Here is a 26,097-nt window from a genome sequence, read left to right on the forward strand (position 1 = left end):
TTGATTTACATAATACAATTCATCTCTTTTAAATAGAGATCTCGAGCCTCAATAGCACTCTAATAAGAGCTACTATATGAATAGGACTCGCTATTTAAATATAGTTCTCTCGTAAAATTTCTATTTTAAACAACACTCAACATGAATAGGACGACAACTCCTAATCAATTGGGACTCCTAATCAAGATAGACTTTGCGTAATTCCGATCCTACAGACTTTTAATCATCATAGGACTCAATACTCCAAGTTGTAATAGGACTCGTGCTTCTAATTACAATAGGACTTGTACTCCTAATTATAATAGGACTCGTACTCCTCTAAATGACAATACCACTTGTACTCCTAGTTATAATAGAACACATACTCCTTATTACAATAGACCTCATATTTCTAATACAAATAGGTCCCAAGCACCCAGTTGTAACAAGACTCGCACTCCTAATTACATGACACTACAAGGTTCTGCAAATTCAGTCTCCTTGCTGGAATAGAAGATCTGCCTGGATCAATACTCTCCTTTTTAAAAATAAGAAACTAGCAGGAGCTCAACCTTGTTGGAATGGAAAATCCTCCTAGATCAATACTCTTTTCATTTTAGAAGAGCAAAGCCGCACCAGATCAGAGTTTCAAGTGGTGGAAATGCAATGTCGGTCTCATCTTCTTCATCGAATATAAAAGTATCGATCTTTGCCTTTGCTTTGAAAGGTTGTACAATCATACAACCAAAACTGGTATAAGCCATTCCTTTCTCTTCTTTTCCTCTATTATATTCATCATCTAAAACTACTGCTTTGTTTAATTTTGCCGATCTAGCATCTCTTGTAGAATCTTTTGTGTTTTGTTTAGAAGAAGAAGGGTTTGAAGAAACCTAAAACACCACCTTTCCGTCACGGTCATTAAAGAATCCATGTGTATCTCCATCCTAGCCATCCGTGATGCAAAATCGTATTCTGCCATTTGTTGAGGTATTTTTTGCTATTGTAACTTGAGCTCTTTATTTGATCTAGCTCCCATGTCATATGATCTTTGTCGAGTTGCGACCATGCATAGTAAACCCTCGCAGTAGGATCTTATTTGCTCTAATACCAATTGATCAACCTAATGTATAGACCTGAGCAAAAGGGAGATAGAAGAGAATTACAACTGCAAGAATAAAAATACAAAGATAGATTTTTGTGGCAGAGAAAGCAATGCTCTACTCCTAAGATTTTATTATATTGCTTATCAACTAAATTGATTTACAAACTAGAATCATATTTTTAAATAGAGATCTCAAATCTAGATAATACTCTAATTAAAGTCACTATATGAATAGGACTTGCTATTTAAATAAAATTCTCTTGCAAATTTTCTATTTAAACAACACCCAATAAGAATAGGACTACAACTCCTAATCAAGTAGGACTCCTTCTAAATCTGTAATTATATACTCCTAATAAAGATAGGACTTTATGTAATTCAGATGATATAGACTTTAATTCATAATAGAATTCAATATTTCAAGCTGACAATAGGACTTATACTCTTACTACAAAAAGGACTAAATACTCCTAGTTATAAAAGGACTCATACTCTAATTACAATAGAACTTGTACTCCTAATACAAAAACGAGTCATGCTCCTAGTTCTAATATGATACAATACTCTAGTTATAATAGAACTTATACTCCCTTATTACAATAGGACTTTTACTCCTAATATAAATAAGACTCAGATTCCTAGTCGTAACAAGACTCACACTCTTAATCATAATAGGACTCTATAAGGCGCTGCAATTTCAATTTCAGTCTCCTTACTGGAATAGAAGATCCTCCTGGACCATTACCTCATTAAATAGGTGTTGGACTTTTTTGTTTTGGTTCCTTGACATAGGGGTTGAGATCACTCTTATGTATGATAGAGATGATAGATCTACGATGCAAGGCTAGAGCGAAGTGAATAGGATTGTGACCTTTTTCATCTAAACGCAGAATATGCAGCAAAATATAGCAAATAAAAGCAATAGATGATATAAAGCGATATAAATATCACAAACGCAACCAACTAAGGAACACACAAAGTTTTGTAGTAGTTTGGATAAACAATCTTGCACCCACTCTTCCTTCTCATGAAAGGACTTTCGCACTATGAAAAGAATTCATCTGGATCACAAACCTAATTTAGTAGGCTTACAAAATCAAAATCTAGTTTTTTTTTCAAAACTAGTCGTCTAACCTAACTCTTAATAGTAAGTAACTCCAAGCGCTAGCTAGTCCTGACCCTCAATCCAACTAGCATGAGTATGCTGTAAAAGAAGTTAAAAGAAATATAAAATCAAATATCAAATAAATGCAGAGTTATAATGATGTTACGACGCTTTCTACAAAATTTGTTGCAATAGTCTTAAATTATCAGTCACCCTCATAATGCATTCACAAGTTTAAATTGATTTTAAGTATGAAGCTTCCAGGTTTGTGTAGATCATATATGCATGATATGCTCCGTTGAACACTGCACTAGGCGTATCCATAGAGTTAAGATTTAACGGAGATCTTTCTGATTTCTCACACAATGAAATCTAATAGCACTGCAAAAGACGCAAAGATTTAAGCTAAGATAACGCAAAGCAATCAACGGTTAATAAAATAAAATAAAACTCCTATTTAATTAGCAAATAATGTATGACTGAGGAATAAATATCAGGCCGGTCCCAGCAGATGAAGGTTTCTACTTAGGAACGTCAGGAGCATGCCTAAGTAAAATAGTTTCAAAAAACATTTTGCACAGTAAAAACAAATTAACATGAAAAAAAAAAGTATTCATTAGTGTTGGCAACCAGTGGTTCTGATCCCCAACCTAAAAGGAGCAAGAACTCGCTTAGTCAAAGCCAAAATATGGAAAGAAAACATCTGAATGCAAAAGAGTATCCTCCAAGGCTCCACTATTCTACTAATACTTGGAAACTGACTAAGCAACTGCATGGTATAGCATCAAAATGTACTCAATCTATGAACCACAACTAGCAATAGTATGTTTAAATACGCCTAAATGTCTTAAGTGCACTAAATAATCGATTGTTCTTATGCTTATGCATATGGGGATACTTAACTAGTTAATAATTCCTATGACAGAGAAAAGAACTTGGTTTACTCCCTGAGACACATGTTTTTCAGAACTTATGTAACATTACCCTTAACGGTTTCTTGGGATTAGAGGAAAACAAGAAGGGGGGGAAATTAACAAAAAAGAAACAACCTCTCACTGAGAAGTGCATGCTTAGACTTTACTACAATAGCTAATAAATCTTATATCCCAAAAGGTGGCCTCCCAACACTACAAACACATAAAAAGAAACAGGAACTCAAGAAACTTGTGTAGTAGAAGGCACCAGAGTTAGCAAAGAACCATAAGATTTATGAACATGTGTTGTAGATATTCAACATACCTCACAATACTTGGTCCAATCTACCAAGTCCTCAATGAGCAAAAAGAGCAAAGAAAGACACCGCAGAGATCAAAACAAAAGCAACATCATCCGGAACGATCCCCGACGCCCCGCTCACCATAGGCGGAGAAGGAGCCAGGCTGGGCTCCTGTGCGCTGGACCGGAACGATCCCCGACGCCCCGCTCACCATAGGCGGAGAAGGAGCCAGGCTGGGCTCCTGTGCGCTGGACAGGGCCAACACCACAAAGAACAACAACCATAGGCGGAGAAGGAGCCAGGCTGGGCTCCTGTGCGCTGGACAGGGCCAACACCACAAAGAACAACAACACTAGAAGCAAAGGGGCCTTCATTGAAATCTCCACTGAAGTAGTTTGTGTTGATGTACGTCTGGAGGGTGTTTATATGAAAAATACCGTGAGAATAAAATCTTGCTTGCTAAAGCTTCACGCTTGGAGTAGCCATTAAGTGTGTACATGTGTCGAGATGCATTTGGGTGAGGGTGAAGGATGGTCCAACAGACCCTCGAAGAAATAGTACAGGCTCACTTTTGCTTGGCAAAAGACAAAGGTGAAGACGAGGGTACAGCTGTGTTATGATTAGAATAGGAGTCTGAGTTAGCTAATTTATATTAATCTGTAATCATTACATTAATGGGGGTTAATGGAAACATATAAAACTGTATCATCCCGAACACAGTCGACAGTGAAATTGATGATGCTGTTTAATATATGTAATTCTGTCTATCTGGACCTCTAGAAGCTTCTCTATTACAATTTTCTTTTAATCTATGACACGCCTTGTTAAAGAAAATTCCTACATTATTATTTGGGTTGAGTAAATTGAAATTTCAAAGGTGGTTCCTATAGAATTACTCTGAAATTCAAAGGTGAGCATTAGAATAGCATCCTCATTTCCATGTTGATATGCAATTTGTACCTAAAGAGGCTTTAAGAAGTCAACTGAGAACATTAGAATAGCATCCTCCATGTGAGCTCCGACTAGCAGCTCATCACTAAGGTTCCACATTGGTAGTAAAAGGTTCCACGTTCAGGCCTAGACAAGGACCTAGACTCAAAGGAACAGTAATAATATAAATAAATCCTATGCTTTTGGTACGCATATATACTTAGCTCCTACTAAAGAATATGAGAGATGATGATCACTCATGAACATATAATCGTCAAGTGAATAATATAATGAAGCCTATGCCATGATTGACAATAAAAATTAGTCTATATTTGACTATTGTTGCTCCTCATTTCCATGTTTAAGGCAATTTGTCTATAATCGAACTTTTTCCAGTGAAAATTTCAACATAACCTCAACAACAGTGCGACTAATACAGTACCCATCCGAAACCTACCCAACACCCGTGTTCAATGATATTAACATGTCAATTAATTGAAAAGGTTATATTACAATAAACTATCCACCGAAAAACACAACAAAAAAACAACAAAAAAACAACTGATATAGATCAACATTCTCTAAATAATTCATAAGCTTAATCCAGAGACCATGGAAAATTGAGGCAATGCTCATACATGAGCTAACTATCTTCCTACTCTATTAAAATAGAACAAGCGATCTAATTCTTACTTGGTCTGAGCAATTCACTGTAATACTAAGTGTGTCCCTTCAACAAGTGTAAAATCTGCAAAAAAATAAATTGCAAAAAGAGAATTATACTAATTTATGAATCCTGGTAAAAAAAATATAGAACAACAAAGAAATTAATTCAGAAAAAGGCATCATCTTTCACGCATACAGATAAAGATATCCATTACCAATCGAACCAAAGTTGGTATATAGAAGAAGAAATAAAAAGGTGAAAGCTCGAACCCCAAAATCTCAATTTTGTTCTAGGGTTAGGGTTTCGGCGGAAGTGGAGGGGGATTGAGAGGGAGCTCGGTAGAGAAATCAATCGAGAGAACAAAGTTTGAATCTAGGATCTAGGGGACGGTGGAACTAGAGATAGAGGATCGCGAGGATCTCACCGTTGTCGATGATTTTCGTCATTGTCGGAGGTGAGATTAGGGCTTGCAAGCCGTCATCGGTGATCGTCGTCATCGCCGGTTGGATCATCGTCGTCGTCGTCGCCGCCAGTTGGATTCTAGGAGTTAGGATTTTGGTGTCACGCCTCAGGCCTGGGCCCATTGGCGCGTGCAAGTCATGTGACCCACCGAGTGTAACATGCTATTTGGCTCGACCGGCGTGGTCACGGCGGTCGACCGCATCGTGCACGGACCCCAACTGTGTCTCGGGACTGAGATCGGTCGACCGATGGTGGCACTGCGGTCGACCGGAGAACCCTGTAATCGATTTTCCAGATTTCGTCGTTCTGACCGGTCGACCGACTTGGGCACTGCGGTCGACCGCGTCGCGGATCCGGGCCTGGGTCTGTTTCCTGCTCCAGTTGGGATTTCTGTTTAGTATAAATAGAAACACGACTTTTCTAGGGTTTAGAACTCAGTTTGTAATCAGAAAAGAGATCAGGGAGGTTGTTCTTTGATCTAGAGAGATTGTGAGAGAGAGATTTGTAAAATCCAATTGATTCTCATAATCTAGAGAAGGTATTTTCCTTCGCCCTAATTCAACTCTTGTGTTCTTCTGTCGTTCTTCTTCTTTACCCACTCTTGATAATTCCGCGATCAAGAGTGCTCGCACGGCAACTCGTATCAAGTTGGTATCAGAGCACCTAGATCCTGTGAAGGGGGAACCTGTGTATGGTCCTTACTCGCTCACAGTACAAGAAGCTTGGCGAGATCCTTATTTCTTTGGAGGGAGTCCAGAAATTAAGGAAGGAGAAGATGACTGAAGCAGATAATTCAGCGAGACTTGATGCCATGGAGAGACAGATTGAGACGATCGGGACGACTCTTACCCAACTCGTGGGTCTAATCAACGGAGGTGACAAAAAGGAGGAATCTTCTTCGAAGGGCAAGAAGAAACTCGTCGAATCCGACGAGGAACACGAGGAATCTGATTCAGAGGGGGAGACTGAGATTGTCAAGACTGCTGGACATCAAAGGGGTAAGAACAATTACCAAAATCTGAAGATTGACTTCAAGGTTGAGATTCCTGTTTATGATGGGAGTATCAACGTGGAGAAGCTTGATGATTGGATCGAACGTATGGAGATGTACTTCACTCTCTACGGATATTCGTCCAAGGAGAAGATAGTGTTCGCGACATTGAAGCTTTCCGGGCACGCTTTGACGTGGTGGAAATCCTATTGTAAACAGGAGAAGAAAGCGGCGTCGTGGAACAAGTTCAAGGAGCTACTACGGAAACAGTTCTATCCAGTGGGGTTCCTTGAGGAGCGTTGGTACAAGTGGTACGACTTACGTCAGAAGTTTAATCAGACCGTTCAAGAGTACACGACGGAGTTCCAGCAACAGACGATGGTCCTAAACATCGCAACGTCCGAGTACCCCACCTTCATGAAGTACATGACGGGTCTGAATGATTATATCCGGAAGGAGATGAAGCTGTTTTCAGTGGAGACAATCGCGGAGGCGAGTGTGAAGGCCATTGCCATTGAGGGCCGGCAGAAGAAGGGCAACGAGACAAAGGGGGATTCCAAACCATCGGGGAGCAAGACGGGTGGCCCTCAGTCTAAGGATGAGAAGAAGAAGGTTGACTCGGGGAAAGCAGGATTGACATGTAATCACTGCAAGCAGACAGGACATGTGGCTGATCGTTGCTGGGATAAGTATCCTCATCTGAAGCCAAAAGGGTTGAAGAAGAAGGAGGAGAAGAAGGCGTACGTAATAGCACAGGGTTCGAAGGAGGTTCCCGGGATGACCGAACCCAATAGCAGTCTCAACCTTATGGCGGGAAAACAGGCCACCAAAGAAGATGACGACCCGAGGGAGCAGCTCTTTGTTCTAAAATTGCAGGTCAAGACCAGCTTAGTGGATGCTATTGTAGATCCAGGAAGTCAGAAAAATCTGATATCTGAGGCATTAGTACAGAAGCTGGGATTGAAGACGGTGAAGCATCCGAAGCCCTATCCATTAGGGTGGATTCAGAAGGAGGCGGGATTGAGTGTGGTGAACCAGTGTTCATTCAGATTTGCACTCCACGAGTCGTATATTGACGAGGTCACATGCGACGTGGTTCCGTTGGATATTTGCCAATTTATTTTGGACAACCCTTATTTGTGGGATAGATACGCAGTATATGATCGGCGAGCCCAAAAGTATACGTTCACCAAGAATGGCGAGCAATTCATTTTTCGTTCGGCATCTCTTCCACAGGAGACGAGCTTGGTGACAGTAACTCAGGCTAAGAGGTTGGTGAACGCGGGCAGGAAGTTCGTTTTATTGTTCATTCGGCCGTATGAAGAACAGCTGAGTAGGATGTGCTTGTCCACCTTGAGCAAGCTTCAGGAGGGAGATCTTGAAAGGTTAAAGGCCAAGTATGCGGACTTATTTTCGGAGATCACGGGGCTACCACCGCGTAGAGGTGTAGAGCATGAGATTATGTTGACCGGGGAGAGTTCCTTACCTAACATAGGCCTATACCGCACATCAGTACTGGAGTCCGAGGAGATCAAGAAGCAAGTTCAGGAGCTCTTGGAGACGGGAGTGATTGTGCCGAGTTGTTCGCCTTGTGGATCACCAGTGTTGTTGGTGCTCAAAAAGGATGGAGGCTGGCGCATGTGCGTAGATTATCGGGCACTCAACAAGATTACCATCAAGAATCGTTACCCATTACCGCGGAACGATGATCTTATGGACCAGTTGGAGGGAGCGAGGTTTTTCACGGAGCTGGATTTGAAGTCTGGTTACCATCAGGTGAGGATTCGGGAGGAAGACACCTGGAAGACTGCGTTCATCGCTACCCATTACCGCGGATCGATGATCTTATGGACCAGTTGGAGGGAGCGAGGTTTTTCACGAAGCTGGATTTGAAGTCTGGTTACCATCAGGTGAGGATTCGGGAGGAAGACACCTGGAAGACTGCGTTCAAGACCAAACAAGGCCTGTTCGAGTGGTTGGTGATGCCGTTTGGATTGTGCAATGCTCCGGCTACCTTTATGAGGCTTATGAATGATTTGTTGTGACCCTTTATAGAGGATTTTGTGATAGTTTACCTTGATGATATCTTGGTGTACAGCAGGACTTGGGAGGAGCATCTCGTTCATGTTGAGAAGGTATTTGAAGTGTTGCAGGACGGACAGCTGAAGCTCAACGGGAAAAAGTGCGAGTTCGGGAAAGGCCGAGTTGGGTATCTCGGCTTCATCGTAGGGAAGGGCCAGCGGAGGATAGATCCAGGCAAGGTGGAGGTGATCACAAAGTGGCCGACGCCGAAGACAGTGACTGAGGTGAGGAGCTTCATGGGGGCTTGCCAGTATTTGCGCAAGTTCATTCGACATTTTTCGACTTATGCGGCACCGTTACATGGCCTCACAAAGGCTAAAGTTCAGTTTGAGTGGGGAAGGACGCATGAGGAGGCCTTTCAGTTGCTAAAAAGGAAGATCTCGGAGGCACCGGTGTTGGCGTTGCCGAATTTGCAGCGGACTTTCGAGGTAGAGACCGACGCGTCTAATTATGCGATGGGCGCGGTGTTGATTCAGGATGGGAAACCGGTGGAATACTATTCTGAGAAGTTTTCGGGTGCTGTTGCGAACTACCCAACCTACGACAAGGAGTTCTATGCACTATATCAAGCAATTAAGCATTGGAGGGTGTACTTGTTAGGGAAGGAGGTGGTCGTGCATTCGGATCATAAGCCGTTGGAGTTCTTACATGCCCAGACAAAGCTACAGCAGGCACGACACATGAAGTGGATGTCCTATTTGATGGCTTTCAACATCATTATTAGGTACAAGAAGGGGGCGACGAACAAGTTGGCCGATATGTTATCTCGCCCACCGATAAGGTCGTTGTTGGTGGCGACGCGTATTCAGCCCTTGGTTCCTTTGGAATATGTACAGCTGTATGCATCTAGTAGGGACTTCGGTAGTGTGTTTGAGCAGGCGAAGGCTGGTCGAAGGGGGGAGTATGCACTTGGAGAAGATGGCTTGTTGTATCGTGGGACATCACTATGCATTCCGGAAGATGGTGATAGGTTGCAGTGGATTCGGGAAGCGCACACCTCGCGTGTGCAAGGGCATTTTGGCATTCAGAAAACGCTTCTCAATCTACGGCGACATGTGTTTTGGCCACGGATGCTTGATGATGTGACCAAGTATGTTGGAGGGTGTAAGTTATGCTGTATTTCGAAGCCTTCTAACAGAAAGAGGGGATTGTACCTACCATTACCGGTTCCTTCTAGGCCGTGGGAGAGCATTTCTATGGATTTTCTAGGAGGGTTGCCAACTACGAAGCGCGGGCATGACTATTTGTACGTTGTGGTGGACCGATTCAGCAAGATGGTGATATTGATTCCTTGTAAGAAGACCGTGACGGGAGCGGGTGCAGCACAATTATCAGCACAATTGTTCTTTGAACATGTGTGGAAGCACTTTGGGTTGCCGAGTTCGATTATTTCGGATCGGGATAGCCGTTTTCTCGGACATTTTTGGGATTCTTTATGGAGTTTGATGGACACTAAATTGAAGAAGAGCACGGCCTTTCATCCACAAACAGACGGACAAACGGAGGTAGTCAACCGGACTATGGTGCACATGTTGCGGGGGTATAATTCTAGGCATCCTAAGACTTGGGATGAGAGTTTACCATATTTGCAGTTTGCTTTCAATCGGGCGATTCATGGATCTTCAGGGAAGTCACCGTTTGAGACTTGTTATGGATTTTTACCGCCGAGCCCGTTCGATCTTGTGTTTTCAAGTGAAGCCACAGTGGACGGCAAGGAAGGGAGTGAAAGACAACGTGCTCAGCGATTTCTCGAGAAGATTGCAAACATTCATGCCACGGTTGAAGCTCAATTGAAGAAATCACAAGCTAAGTACAAGGCGAAGCATGACCAGCATCGGGTTCCTTGTAACTTTAGTAAAGGCGATATGGTATGGCTAAAATTGAGTAAGGAGAGGCTCAAAGGAGAAGGGAAGAAGTTGAAGCCTATTCGTTATGGTCCGTTTCGGATTATCGATCAGATTGGCGACAACGCTTTTCGTTTAGATTTGCCACCTTACTTAGGCATGTATTCGGTGATCAATGCCGAGTACTTGAAGTTGTTTGAGCCTCCGTTATTGGATGATGAAGGTGATGACAAGTTGATCTTACCGCATGTTGAGGACTTGTGGTTTGATAGAGAGGAGCCACTGAAGGAAGATTACATTTTGGAACGGAAGACGACCACGACGAGACGGGGGACGAATGAGTCGTTTCTCATTGGACGTCAAGGTCAGGTCCCTAGCAAGGCCAAGTGGTTCAACAGAGAAGGAGGGGCTCGCGAGTTCCCTCAGCTGAAGTTCTAACTTGAATGGGACTTCAAGTTCCTAAAGGGGGGACCCATGATACGGGTGTATCTTCATACGGGTGTATCTTCTCTTCGGGAGCTTAGCGATCCTCATGGGAGCTTGAGGATAGATGATTCTCATGGTATCTTGAGAATAGAGTAGAGGAGTCGTGGAAGAGGCCATTGGAAGCAACGAAGTCGAAGGATTCGTCAAAACTGCAGGAATTACAGTTGGGCTCTGACCGGTCGACCGGCTTGGTCGCGGCGGTCGACCGATTAGTGCACAGACCCAGACTATGTCTCGGGACTGAGAGCGGTCGACCGAAGGTGGCGCTGCGGTCGACCGGAAAACCCTGTAATCGATTTCCCAGATTTCGACGTTCTGACCGGTCGACCGCCTTGGGCACTGCGGTCGACCGCGTAGCGGTTACGGGCCTGGGTCTGTTTCCTGCTCCAGTTGGGATTTCTGTTTAGTATAAATAGAAACACGACTTGTCTAGGGTTTAGAACTCAGTTTGTAATCATAAAAGAGATCAGGGAGGTTGTTCTTTGATCTAGAGAGATTGTGAGAGAGAGATTTGTAAAAATCCAATTGATTCTCATAATCTAGAGAAGGTATTTTCCTTCGCCCTAATTCAACTCTTGTGTTCTTCTGTCGTTTTCTTCTTTACCCACTCTTGATAATTCCGCGATCAAGAGTGCTCGCACGGCGACTCGTATCAGCGGGACTAATATTTTTTTGGGAATGTCGGTGGGATATCACATTTACCCCACCTTACAAAGGCGACGTCTTCGTTGCGGCATGACAATTAGCATATCCCAGTATCATCGTCAGGCGATGTGGACTCTAGAGGTGGCTCCTACGGGCTCTAGGGGTGGTTCACACCGCATCCACATGGTGTAGCACTTAGCCCCGCATAGCACTTAACTCCACACTTCCGGCTGACAACTGCTCTGATACCATTTGTCACGCCCCAGGTCCGCGGGCCTGTTGGCGCGTGCAAGTTGTGGGACCCACCGAGTGTAATGTACTATTTGGCTCAAACCACTGCTAAAATCGACTAGCCGATGTTACACTTGAGTATTTAGCTTCACCATATAAACCCTTTAAATTCCCTCATTCTCACCGACGTGGGACTAATATTTTTTGGGAATGTCGGTGGGGTATCACATTTGGTGGACTGGAGAGAGAGCGATTAAGAGCAGGGGGAGGGTGTGTGTTAGGGTCGAGAGAAGAAACAAGCGGAATTGTAAATGACATGATATATTTAGAAGGACAATTTTTGAAAAGCAACCCATTTTCAAAAATAATTGTGAAAACCGACCTCTTTGAAACTAATTTGTCAAAAGTGATCCAGTTTCAGCAAAAAAAGACCAAACTTTACGGGACTTCAAGCTCCGTGAAGTTTTGTTATGTAAAAACTTCACGGGACTTAAAGTCCCGTGAAGTTTGGTATTTTTTACACCAAAAACAACCTAGTTACAACCAGTTTCAGCCAACTGGGTCACTTTTGGCAAATAAGCTTCAAATATGTCGTTTTTGATGAATAAGTTTGGAAAGGGGTTGGTTTTCAAAATTTGTCCTATTTAGAATTCTCGGTCTATTATGACTTTAAAATGTTAATGGATACGGGCCAATATTCAATTTTCAAAGTCTTTCGAATTTAAACAATAGAATTGGGCCAATTATAGCATTTGAAATGAAATACTTCATATGCGCACTGAAACTGTGAGTCCATATTTAAGTGTTACAGCAACAACCTAAAGATGCTCTGATATCTGTCATCTAGCAATATCATGGCACTCAATACTCTTATGATTAGTAACTACCAACTAATGATGTTTGGCTGCATGTAAGTTTTAATAAATCCATGAAGAAGACTTACAAAAAGAATACAGAGAACACCCTACGAAAAGAATATTTAGAATAGTGTAGTTAGTCATCACTAAACTGGTATTCTAATGTTTTGATCATCTTTTGAGAAAAAGAAACTGTTATTCAAAGAGATGGAGGTTGCATATATGCTTCTATTAGTACAAATAGAATCGTTTGTTAAAAATTTCCAAATTAAAAAACTACCAAACAACGTTATCTACTTCCTGTCTGATGATAAACAATTTTCAACAGTATTGTTCAGCTTCTTCAAATCTTTCCCCAAAACACCACAAGTTAAGACTCCAAGCATAATTCACTAGGACTATAGTTTTGACATGCTATCCAAACCCCACAATTTTGACGGACCTTTGGTTCAATTGCTCCTGTGCTTTCAGATTGAAACAACTTTTAGATCTAATTATACAAAGCTACCATGAAATTCAATAGCTTTAAGAAACTAGTACATCTGCATAATCATCTAAGTACAGATCATGAAACAGAGGGAAACTAGTGAACACATTTTCTTGTTTCCTAGCAAAATGGGAATATTTCTCATTGCTTGAAATGAAACAATCAATCAAATATCTAGTACAGCTAACATGAGAAATTAAATGTAGTTCCTCAAATCTATGCCTTCAGTTAAAGCTTTTCGATCAGACCAAATACTTGTAGCAGACTATCCTTCTTAATTTTATAGTCTCTTTGAAACTTATATCATTTATAGGAAAAAAATGAACTTCAGAAGTAAACTTCGCATCACTAGTAAAAATAACATCTGACATCCACAAAAACCATGGTACAATCACTGATTATGACAATGTTAAGCACACAGTGACCACATCATTAAGGTTTCACAATGACATGACAAAAATAATTTTCCCCACTTGCAGATAGATGAGCATACAGATGCATACTGACACAAGTTACACTAAAATATGAGGCAGCAATCTGGCAAGTACACACAAAAGTAGAACAATTAAAAATTCCGATGATAAAATTTAATCAAAAAAACACTCACGGTGATACGATTCAAAGCTCTTTCACGACTTGAATACCCATGCTATTGGCAGTACCAATAATAGACTTGCATATAGCCTCAATCGACATGTGCTGACTACCTGGGTCAGTTTGCTTCAGCTTCGCAATCTCATAAACATGCTTAAGAGTTATACTGGATACAACAATGTGACCAGGCCGAGTGCTTCCTGACTCAATTCCAGCAGCTTTTTTAAGATACCAAGTGACTGAAGGAGACTTGACGGTGAACTCAAAAGTGTTGTCTTTGAACGCTGTGATCGTGACTGCCATTGGTGCATCAGGCTTGTACTTCTGAGTCCTGGCGTTGAAATCCTTGCAAAATGCCATTAGGTTTAGACGATACTGACCGAGGGCGGGTCCCACTGGTGGGGCTGGTCGAGCAGCTCCAGCTGGGACAGTGAGCCGGATTGTGGCCGAGACAGGGCGACGAATTGCAACGTCTTTCAAGATTGACATGATCTCTGCAAGAACAAAACAAAGTTAACGAAATTAGGGGCTGTTTGGTTCGTTTCTCATGTATTGGGAAATACAATTCTATGTAAAGAAACCCAAAATTTGGGTTTTCCAAACTTTTCCAAGAAATAGATTATTTGGATTTGTTTCACACATAAAACATGATGGGAAACCAATGTATACATTTTTCTTGTGTTTGGTTGGCATCAAAAAAAGGGAAAAACTTTTAGTGATTAGACATTTCCCACTTTTCTTATGTTTGGTTGGTATTAAGAAAAGTGTATATGGTAACCATGGTAAGTTTACCACTCAGTAAAGACAAATTTGTTTGTGATCGTTAATGGAGGTAATCTTACCAAATATAAAAGTGCAAATATAACATGAAAAACCAGTAAGTAGCCGAATTTATCATAAATATCTGATTGACATAAAAAAAATCAGACAAAACATGTAATAACATGATTATTTTAACTGTTATGAACTATGTACCTGATTTGACAAGAAAAATACCGGTTTGACAGGAAAAAATCACACGAAACCTATAATAACATGATTATTCATTAATTTTATGAAATACGCACCTGAATTAACGAAAATTTCTTATGAGCCTTGTAAAACCTATAATCAACCTGCTTAGTCATAAATATTTATGTGACATGGAAAATTACATCAAACCTAGAAAAACCATACATGTAGATAACTAGGGACTGTACTACAAGAAACAAAACCAATTAGGTTTCAAAACCATGAGCGCTACAAAACCATTGGCAAAATTAGCAAAAAATTTACTGATCCAAATTAATATTGTTAGATTCAACATCCAACCAAGGTTTTAAATGTCGGTTATCGGGAATTTATCGGACGGTCAAAATTCTTATCGGATAGCGAAAATCGGGGATATATCGGGGATAAATAGTATTTATCGGAGTAATATACTAGCAAATAATAAACAAACATAAGCTTAAAAAATAATATAATGTTAGTCAAAATGGAATAATAAACTAGCAAATAATAAGATAACATTAAGAATGAAGAACCATCTACGCATCTATATAATTATTGTTTAATCATGAGATTCATAAACTAACTTACTAAGTTGATATTTAGTAGTTACTAGTTTGCGGTCCGTGCTTTGCACGATAATTTTTTTGCTACAGTAATCCCGCTTTTTAATATGCATGATTTGAATTTTTGAAGGTGCTACAGTATCCCGCTCTGCTACAGTACCTTTTGAATGTTACAGTATACCCATGTGCTACAGTAACATTTTTAATTAATTATTAACTACACTAATAATGCTACAGTAAATGCTACTGTATCATTTACTGTAGCATGAACAGTGAATCTCTGATCCTTCTATTTGTATAAAGGAATAGATGAGCCATTATCAATATCCATAAACAAACATAAGCTAATCACCAATCAACCAAGTTCCAAAAGCAACAAATAGTTCATAATTTGTAAGCATTCAAAGAGCAAATCCAAAAGAAAGTAAAAGCTCCCAAATCCTACTTATCGGCCGATAAAGCCGATATTTAGAGCCTACTTATCGGCCGATAAGTACCGTTATCGCCGATAAACCTCAAAAAACGATAACCGATTAAAAATCCTACTTATCCTAGCGGAAAGCTCCCAAATCCGATAACTCGGCGATAATATCGGATTATCGGCCGATATTTAAAACCACGCATCCAACTACCAAGTAAATGCACCATTCCATATACATCTATAAAACGCAATGTTTGCATACAAAATGTTAACTAGGAAAAAATATGAGTAAGAAAAATAAAGATATTGGTGAATCTTCATCTGCATCATCATCAAAGATTAGAATATTTAAAAATTCTATGATTAAAATAGAGATGTTTATTGTAAAATGTCAATTTACTATATTTTTTATCAGCGAGGAAAGATTAGTAAACCTAAACGAACCTTTGAAGAATGGATTGCCTATATGGATGCAGATCGAGAGTAAGATGAGATGTGGGATATCATGAAATTAGCAGAAATTATGCTAAGAGCTAATGTTGTAAAAGTTATAGACGGAAACGAAAATTTAAAGTATCTTTACTGCAAAGATACACCCAACATGTAGTGGAGCAAAAATCAACTCTTAACACATGCACATGTTGGTTACAATGAAACTATTGGCAATCTGAGTAAGGATTGTATTGGAGAGCATCGTGGACTAGAAATCTATTTACAATCGCTAAAAAGAAAGCAATGACATGTACTACTTAGCTATTATAATGTACTACTATGCTATTTTGCATGTTTTAATTTGAATGAACTTCATGACTAAAAAATCATGTGAAAATATTTGTTGATATCACATAAAATATATCAGCCACATGTTTATGAATTCTATTGCTGATGGCTCAAAACTTAGTCAATATCATCATTGTTAGACATCTAATGAAATATCAATAAATATTGCATGTTACTAATCTCGGAATATTTGACAATCATTGTAGCCTAAAAGTAAAAAAGTCACAAACTCATGACATAACAACATTTTCATTAATAACCCACAGCAATAGCCATCCAATACAACGTAGATACATTATAGGTTGCTTACATGCAATTTTTTTTAGTTTTCATGTATATGGTGACTTATAAAGTTCATGTAAACACAAGTTCAATGTAAAATTAGTATTCTACAATCATCACATAATGTTGGTAAATATGCACATGGAACCATAGGTTTATAGTTGAAGCACAACTAAAATCAAAGTCATATAAATAATTAATACCTATTACAATAATATGTTCCACCATCATAATATTCCACATGCACATAAAATAACATCAACATATAGTACAAAATCAAATGAAACTTCCCTAAATTAAGCAAGACTTGTCTTGCACCAAAAGTAAGTGGATTTAACAAGTATGTTAGAAGTGAGAATCACAAAATACCACATGAGCCCATATTCATATTGTTCTTCAACCCTCATTACCGAGGAAGGCATTAATCATATCTTTTTAACTAATCGAAGATATGCCCATAAAAAGTCTTGATTCATTCTCGCTCAAAAAGAGATGACGGTAATATGAATCTAGCTTATCAATACTAAAGTCTTGTGAATGAGTATATAAGACCGTGGATAACTTCTCGATCCAATGCATATTAGCACACTTCATATTTGCGCTAAATACATTTAGTTTATCCACCAAGTTTTGCATGAGCTCATTATCTAGATTAGTTCTACGAGCTTTTTCCTTGGAAGAGCATGATTTTGTCTTAGATGTTGATGAGGCGGGTGCTTCCTTAGGCAGAGGAGTGTCCTCATCATCTGAAGCGTGCACTTGAGGGGATTGAGAGGTAGGCAAAGGTGAGTCACAATCATCTCTAAGGTTGATGGACTCGCTACGACTAAACTTTTTGTTAATGTCGTGTGCAAAGTCCCCTCTAGCTTGATCATCCCCGATGATGAGTGCAAGATCATCATAATGCTCTAAGTGTCTATTGACATACTGCTTAAGGTTAGATTTTCTAAAACCCTTGTTCTGAAAAGTATATGTGAATTAATTATTTGTAAATGAGAGAATGAGAAAAGTAGATAATGAAAATGCAACAATAGGTTTATTTACCCCAATCCACATATCCAAACACTCCGGATCCATGATGACAGTCTTGGTGCTATCATCCCATCCGGCACTACTAAGATTACAATAAGTTTTCATAGCACAGAATCTTGTACGTAAAGTTTTGATACAGTTCATGACATTCTCTCACTTAAATATAGTGTTAAACTTATCGTTTATATGTTTACCAGCCATACAATAAGTGATTCTATTAAAGGTTTTGTCGGGTTTGTAACACTTTTTTATCAAGTCGGCAAGTAATGAAATGAGCTCATCGTCATAACGGGAATCCCAAAATAAATGTTTGCTCACTCATGAACCGCTAGCCTCACTATCATTTTTCTTTGTTGTGTTCTTCCTCTTCTTCTTTGGGTTTGGTGAGGTTGCTTCCCCTACTTCTATGATCACCCGTTTAGAACCTGACTCGAGAGTTGAGCCATAATCATTAGTGGGAGAAAGTTGTAATCCACTAATATTAGGGCTATAAAATTATGGAGGCAAATTAGGAGAATTTAGTATGTTTGTAAATGACCCTAGTTGGTGGTGCATCGGGAACTAATTGCCATCATGGAATGACATGTTAAAAAATGCATGATGTGATTGTGCAAAGAATGACTGCTGAAATGAAAAATACCCACTACCGCCTTGATGCATAGACTGAGGAGGTTGAGGTGGTGAATGTTGAGATAGAACTACTCCCTTGCCTGTATAATTATCTCTCCCACTTAATGATATGTTATCAGTCATTACTAATTCAATAGAGAAAGTTAGATACAATATAATTACCTTGGATTCTCCTTATGAATGTAAATATTATAATAAATACATATAATGCAACCCCTTGAATTATGTTAACAACACTTTGTTCATCCGTACAATCCTCATCACCATCCATCTATGATACAAACACCAAATTGAAATAAGTAATATGGCTAGCAAGTACGACAAATAGATATAAATAGTAAAATCTAAATTATAATACGTAGTAACTAGTCACCACAACCAACCATGATTTATGGCTTCCATGGAAATAGATCATACAGAGGTAATCAAATTAGAAATAAATAATGTCAATTTACTCATTTTTAACAAACCAAGCAGTTCAAATATCATTCACAAACTCATAATTAAGAAATAGCAAAAAACACCAAACAAAATTATAATCCTACTATTATCGTTTCACTACCTCAAATCATACAAAATTAAAACTAAAATAAATACTAGTTACATGATGATGCATTGGGGCTTTAATCAAATTTTTAATCATGTATAGAAATAATCAGACAACTAATTATGTGAGGATTTAGACTTGATCACCCATTTGAATTTTTAATCATGTATAGAAATAATCAGACAACTAATTATGTGAGGATTTAGACTTGATCACCCATTTGTCTCAAGTTTTACAAATTGGTGAGATTTTACAACTAATTATGTGAGGATTTAGACTTGATCACCCATTTGTCTCAAGTTTTACAAATTGGTGAGATTTTAAGGCAGTCAAAAGAATAAACCAAAATGCAGATTCAATCTTTGGCCCAATCATACCAAAATCTGCCGATTTTCACCAAATCATGTTACCAGTTTTACAAGCAAATTATACCCTAAGAAAGTCATAATAATTATCTGTTCAATTGAGTAATAATCCCAAAAATGTTAAAAATGGCAAAATTATACCTGTAATTGTCAAATATCAACAAATCAAGCAAAAATCCGATGAAATCCCCTAAGAAAGACAGTGATTTCCCCAAAATCAGAAGCAATCAGCACAAATCAGACAGAGATTTCCCCAAAATTCAACAAAATCCTCTTTTTACGAGATCCAGCAAAAATCCGATTAAAAATCAACAGAGATTTGAGGAAACACGGTGTTTTCCCAAAATCAGAAGCAATCAGCACAAATCGGACATCAAGCCCCAGCATTTGTAGATAGAGAGAAGAAATGGCGGAACTTGGCGGTAACCCTAGCCAACCAAGAGATATCCCAAAAATATTGTAGATCTAACAAAAGGACACAAGAGAAGGGTTTTCGTGAGTTTTCCGCTCGTTTTTGAAGGAAATCGCGACGAGCTATTTGGCTGAGGTAGATGTGTTTTCTGCCGCTGCAAACCCTAGATCGCTCTGCGAACCCAACACACACAAAGAAACGAAGGAAAGTGAAATGCCCGAGGTGGACACTGTGTCAGGAGAGGGAAATGAGTTTCGGGCCTCTTTTTTACGAACCAAACACCCCCTTATATCAAATTATCAAAAGTTACCTTGTGTAGGATTTATCTTTAGTTTGAATAGGAAATACGCCATAAAAGATTTACCATCAGTGCATATTAAGACATCAAGGTAGTAGTGGGTATATTTTATTTCAGCAGTCATTCTTTGGACAACCACCTCATGCATTTCTCAACATGTCATTCCATGATGACAATTACTTCCCGATGCACCACCAATCGGAATCATTTACAAATATGCTAAGTTCTCATAATTTGCCTCCACAATTTCATAACCCTAATATTATTGGATTGTAACTTTCTCCCATTAGTGGTTATGGCTCAACTCCCGAGTCAGGTTCTAAATGGGTGGTCATAGAAGTAGGAGAAGCAACCTCACCAAACCCAAAAAAGAAGAGGAAGAACACAACAAAGAAAAATGATAGTGAGGTCGGCGGTTCATGAGTGAGCAAACATTTATTTTGGGATTCCCGTTATGACGATGAGCTCATTTTATTACTTGCTGACTTGATAAGAAAGTGTTACAAACCCGACAAAACCGTTAAGAGAACCACGTATCGTATGGCTGCTAAACATATAAACGATAAGTTTAACACTATTTAAGTGAGAGAACGTCATGAACCGCATCAAAACTTTACGTACAAGATTCCGTGTTATGAAAACTTATCGTAATCTTAGTGGTGCCGGATGGGATGATAGCACCAAGACTGTCATCATGGATCCGAAGTGTTTGAATATGTGGATTGAGGTAAATAAACCTATTGTTGCATTTTTGTTGTCTACTTTTCTCATTCTCTCATTTACAAACAATTAATTCACATATACTTTTCAAGACAACGGCTTTAGAAAATCTAACATTAAGCAGTATGTTAATAGACCCTTAGAGCATTATGATGGTTTTGCACTAATCAGCGGGGATGATCACACTAGAAGGGACTTTGCACACGACATTAACAAAAAGTTTAGTCGTAGTGAATCCATCAACCTTGAAGATGATTGTGACTCACCTTTGCCTACCTCTCAATCCCCTCAAGTGCACGCTTCAGATGATGAGGACACAGATGATTGTGACTCACCTTTGCCTACCTCTCAATCCCCTCAAGTGCACGCTTCAGATGATGAGGACACTCCTCTGCCTAAGGAAGCACCCGCCTCATCAACCTCTAAGGCAAAATCATGCTCTTCCAAGGAAAATGCTCGTAGGACTAATCTAGATAATAAGCTCATGCAAAACTTGGTGGATAAGATAAATGTATTTAGCGCAAATATAAAAAGTGTGCTAATATGCATTGGACCGAGAAGCTATCTACGGTCTTATATACTCATTCACAAGACTTTAGTATTGATAAGCTAGATGCGTATTACCGTCATCTCTTTTTGAGCGAGAATGAATCAAGACTTTCTATGGGCATATCTTTGGTTAGTCAAAAAGATATGATTAATGTCTTCCTTAATAATGAGGGTTGAAGAACAATATGAATATGGACTCATGTGGTATTTTGTGATTCTCACTTCTAACATACTTGTTAAATCCACTTACTTTTGGTGCAAGACAAGTCTTGCTTAATTTAGAAAAGTTTCATTTGATTTTGTACTATATGTTGATGTTATTTTATGTGCATGTGGAATATTATGATGATGGAACATATTATTGTAATAGGTAGTAATTATTTATATGACTTTGATTTTAGTTGTGCTTCAACTATAAACCTATGGTTTCATGTGCATATTTACCAACATTATGTGATGATTATAGAATACTAATTTTACATTGAACTTGTGTTTGCAGGAACTTTATAAGTCATCATATACATGAAAACTAAAAAAATTGTATGTAAGCAACCTACAATGTATTTACGTTGTATTGGATGGCTACTACTGTGGGTTATTAATGAAAATATTGTTATGTCATGAGTTTTAGTTTGCGACCTTCTTACTTTTAGACTATAATGATTGTTAAATATTCTGAGATTAGCAATCTGTAATGTTTATTGATATTGTATTGGATGGCTAATAATAATGATACTGACTAAGTTCTGAGCCCTCAGCTATAGAATTCATAAACATGTGGTTGGTATATTTTATGTGATATCAACAAATATTTCCACATAATTTTTTAGACATGAAGTTCATTCAAATTAAACATGCATAAAATAGCATAGTAGTACATGATAATAGCAAAGTAGTACATGTCATTGCTTTCATTTTAACGATTATAAATAGATTTCTAGTCCACGATGCTCTCCAATACAATCCTTACTCAGATTGTCAGCAGTTTTATTGTAACTAACATCATGTGCATGTGTTAGGAGTTGATTTTTGTTCCAGTACATGTTGGGTATATCTTTGCAGTAAGGACACTTTTAACTTCCGTCTATAACTTTTACAGCATTAGCCCTTAGCATAATTTCTGCTAATTTCATGAAATCCCACATCTCATCTTGCTCTCGATCTGCATCCGTATAGGCAATCCATTCTTCAAATGTTCGTTTAGGTTTACTAATCCTTCCACGCTGATAAAAAATATAGTAAATTGACATTTTAATATATACAACTCTATTTTAATCATAGAAAATTTAAATATTCTTACCTTTGATGATGGTGCAGATGAAGAATCACCAATATCTTTACTTTTCTTACTCATATTTTTTCCTGGTTAATATTTTGTATGCAAACATTGCGTTTTATAGATGTGTATGGAATAGTACATTTACTTGGTAGTTGGATGTTGAATCTAACAATATTAATTTGGATCAGTAAATTTTCTGCTGATTTTGCCAATAGTTTTGTAGCGCTCATGGTTTTGAAACTAACTGGTTTTGTTTCTTATAGTACAGTCCCTAGTTATCTATATGTATGGTTTTTCCAAGTTTGATGCAAATTTTCATGTCACATAAATATTTATGACTAAGCAGGTTGACTATAGGTTTTTACAGTCATAAGAAAATTCAGGTGCGTATTTATAAATTATGAATAATCATGTTATTACAGATTGCGTGTGATTTTTTCCCGTCAAACAGGTATTTTTCATGTCAAATCAGAGACGTAGTTCATAATAGTTAAAATAATCATATTATTACATGTTTCGTCTAATTTTCTATGTCAATAGATATTTATGATGAATTCAGCTATTTACTGGTTTTTCATGTTATATTTGTACTTTTATTTTTGGTAAGATTACCTCCATTAACGACCACAAACAAATTTTTCTTTACTGGGTGGTAAACTTACCATGGTTACCATATATACTTTTTCCTACACATTTTAATAGCAACCATACACAAGAAAAGTGGGAAACGCCTAATCATTAAAAGTTTTCCCCCTTTTTTGATGCCAACAAACACAAGAAAAGTGTATACATTGGTTTCCCATCATGTTTTATGTATGAAACAAACCCAAACAATCTATTTATTGAAAAAGTTTGGAAAACCCAAAACTTGGGTTTCTTTACATAGGGGTTGTTTGGTTCTTTTCCCATGTAAGTGTCTCCAAACAATATAAGTGTCTCCAAATAGGCTGTTTGTTTGAACGAATGTGAATTAGGAAATCTGACAATATCAGATTCCCCCCCCCCCTCAAAACCCTCATCCTCTTTTTAAATATAGATTTCTTGTTGAGCAAACGGATCTGATATGTCAATTTATCATATATTATTTGTTAACTAGTCATCTCTTCACATACGAATACAGGTTTTTTTTTCCAGTAATAGAAACTTATATCTGTATCTGCCAATGTAACAGAAAGCAGTAGGCGAACAAGGCCTTTGAGCCGGGGCCTAGCACCAAGACACCGAGGCGTTTGACAATTTGTTAAATTAAATAATTATAATAATTGATGAAAACATGAATCAGATTCATAGAAAACTGCAAAATGAACTAAACAGCAACTTTAACAGCGTCCTAAAAAAATAATGTTAAAACTAACAGTGAGCTAAAGCTAAAGTTGAACAACCTTAACTATAATAATCATACATTTGGACTAAGGGCCTGTTCGTTTGCCTAAAAAAAAGAGGGAAATCAAAGAAATGGAAAACTATTAAAATGAAGAATTGTTTTTGGAGTGTTTGGTTGGCTAAAAAAGAAGGAAATCAAAGAAATGAAATTGAAATGATGTTAGTTGTCACCTTATTATTGGATGATGTTTGTGATTTTTTAAGAAAACTAGTTTTGGAGTGTTCGGTTGGCGGAAAAAAATAAGGAAATGAATTATAAGAAACCTATTTCCTGTAGTTTCTTGTTTTCTTTTGTTCGGTTCATTCTTAAAAATAAGAAATGAAATGAGATGAGATGAGTTGTCATTGTATTATTGGGTGATGTGAAGAAAGATTAAGAAAAGTGTTTTCATAACTTTTTGGGATGAAAATGAAGAAATGAAATGTTAATGAGATGAGGTGAATTGTTATAATATTTTATTGGATGATGTGAGTGATTTGAAATGATGAGAAGAGATGAGTTGAGTGATGTTTGGATGAAAATAATATTTTATTAGATGTGATGGATGAGTTGTTAGATGAAAATAATATTTTATTAGATGTGATGGATGAGTGGTTAGATGAAAATCATATTTTATTAGATGATGTGGATGAGTTGTTGGATAAAAATAATATTTTATTGGATGTTGTGGGTGAGTTTTAGGGATGGAAATGGAGGAAATGGTGAGTTTTGAGATTTTCACCATTTCCATTTCCATTTCTTGGTTTTTAGAAAACAAACGAACAGGCCCTAAAGAAATAACTGAGTAGTGAAATGTTAAAAACAAAGGCAAAATTTAAGAAACAGTGAATAAGGTTACAAAATAGTGAATAAAATTAAAAAAGTGAAAAATAAGAACAATTTACCTTCAATAGATCCGGAGATGGAGTGCCGCTGGCCGGAGATGGGACGGGGGACGAGCCGATGATGGATGGTCGAGATGATCTGGGCTTTTATTTTTTTTTTTTTGGTTCAGAGAGCGGAAATGGAGGGAGAGAGACGAGGTACGCGTGAGAGAGAAAAGAGAGCAGGGATTAGGTTTTTTTTTTTTTTTTTTTTTTTTGGGTTTTAAGTTGAATTAATGGGTAGGGTTACGTCACGGGTCGGGTATTTTATGTTCTGAGCCACTTGTTGGTTCTGGGCTTCTCTTTCGGCCTTCGTTTTGTTCCTGTGCTGAGCCAAAAATACTAGATGGCCCGCCTAAATTTAGGCAGAAATATGAACTTTTGAGAGTGAAGGGAAAAAAGGCCTATGATATAAGATCTTTTGAGAGGGAAGGAAAAAAAAAAACATAATATGAACTTCCCCGCAGGTGGGAAAGGTGTACGTAGACATGAGAACATGAGAGATTATTTCATGAATTGGGAGCATCAAGGATTAAGATATAGAAGAAATAAATTGAGCATTAATCCTCCAAGGAGATCCCTCGGAAGTCAACAAATGATGACGATGAAGAGCATTAATCATCAAGGATTAATACTCATTTGTTACTCCCATTCATAAAAAAAAAAGTAGGGTCACCAAGACTCATCATATTAAAAAAAAAATTATAGTGGTGAATCGCAAGGACCTATTGGAATAGGTTGCAACAAAACAAAACTAAAGTCTAAGTATGAAAGATAATCACGCGGATAACAACAAAATATAATTTCTACCTTCCGCCGAGCAACACGTGGCACCATGCTCGACAATTGTGACCACTTCTCGTAACTCAATAATTCCCGTTGCCCTCTTCTGCCCATCAAAGAAACTGTCAAATATCTATCCAAACCGGAAGCAGAACTTGCAGCCACAAATCATGGAACCTTGGATCGTCATCCTCCTCACCCTCACCCTCTCTCTCCCCTTCCTCCTCTCGAAACTCAAAACGAAAGCTCCCTCCCTCCCTCCAGGGCCATCAACCATAGCTTTCTTCGCTAAGAACATAATCTTCCATAAGAAATCTTTGTTCCAACTCGAACAAGTCATCCATGAGCTCCACAAAACCTACGGGCCCATCATCTCCCTGCAAACTCCCCCCCATCCCACTATCTTCATCGAGGACCGCGACATCGCCCACCGAGCTCTGGTTCAGCTCGGCCCGGCCATTGCAGACCGCCCGCCCGTTAAGGAGCCTAACGTATACCTAACCTGCGACGGACATGACATA

General features: G+C 38.4%; 1 protein-coding gene across 9 annotated transcripts; it reads right to left on the reverse strand.

The window, feature by feature from the left end:
- On the reverse strand, window positions 766–24,981 carry LOC109837416 (54S ribosomal protein L19, mitochondrial-like). Of its 9 annotated transcripts, none has more exons than XR_002246269.1 (4): window positions 24,815–24,981; window positions 13,692–14,172; window positions 5,026–5,080; window positions 766–1,112 (listed from the first exon to the last, which is right to left on the reverse strand). XR_002246269.1 is itself a non-coding variant. In XM_020405651.1 (3 exons), the coding sequence occupies exon 2, from the start codon at window positions 14,165–14,167 to the stop codon at window positions 13,703–13,705; it is 465 nt and encodes a 154-aa protein (XP_020261240.1). In that variant the 5' UTR covers window positions 14,168–14,172; window positions 24,815–24,981; the 3' UTR covers window positions 766–1,112; window positions 13,692–13,702. The 9 variants fall into 9 exon arrangements, 5 of the variants coding, with proteins under 5 accessions (XP_020261240.1, XP_020261241.1, XP_020261239.1 ...); XR_002246270.1 differs by lacking the exon at window positions 766–1,112 and adding an exon at window positions 2,271–2,285; XR_002246267.1 differs by lacking the exon at window positions 766–1,112 and adding an exon at window positions 3,775–3,813.

The sequence above is a fragment of the Asparagus officinalis genome, chromosome 4 (genome assembly GCF_001876935.1).
Source record: "Asparagus officinalis chromosome 4, Aspof.V1, whole genome shotgun sequence".
Taxonomy (NCBI): Eukaryota; Viridiplantae; Streptophyta; class Magnoliopsida; order Asparagales; family Asparagaceae; genus Asparagus; species Asparagus officinalis.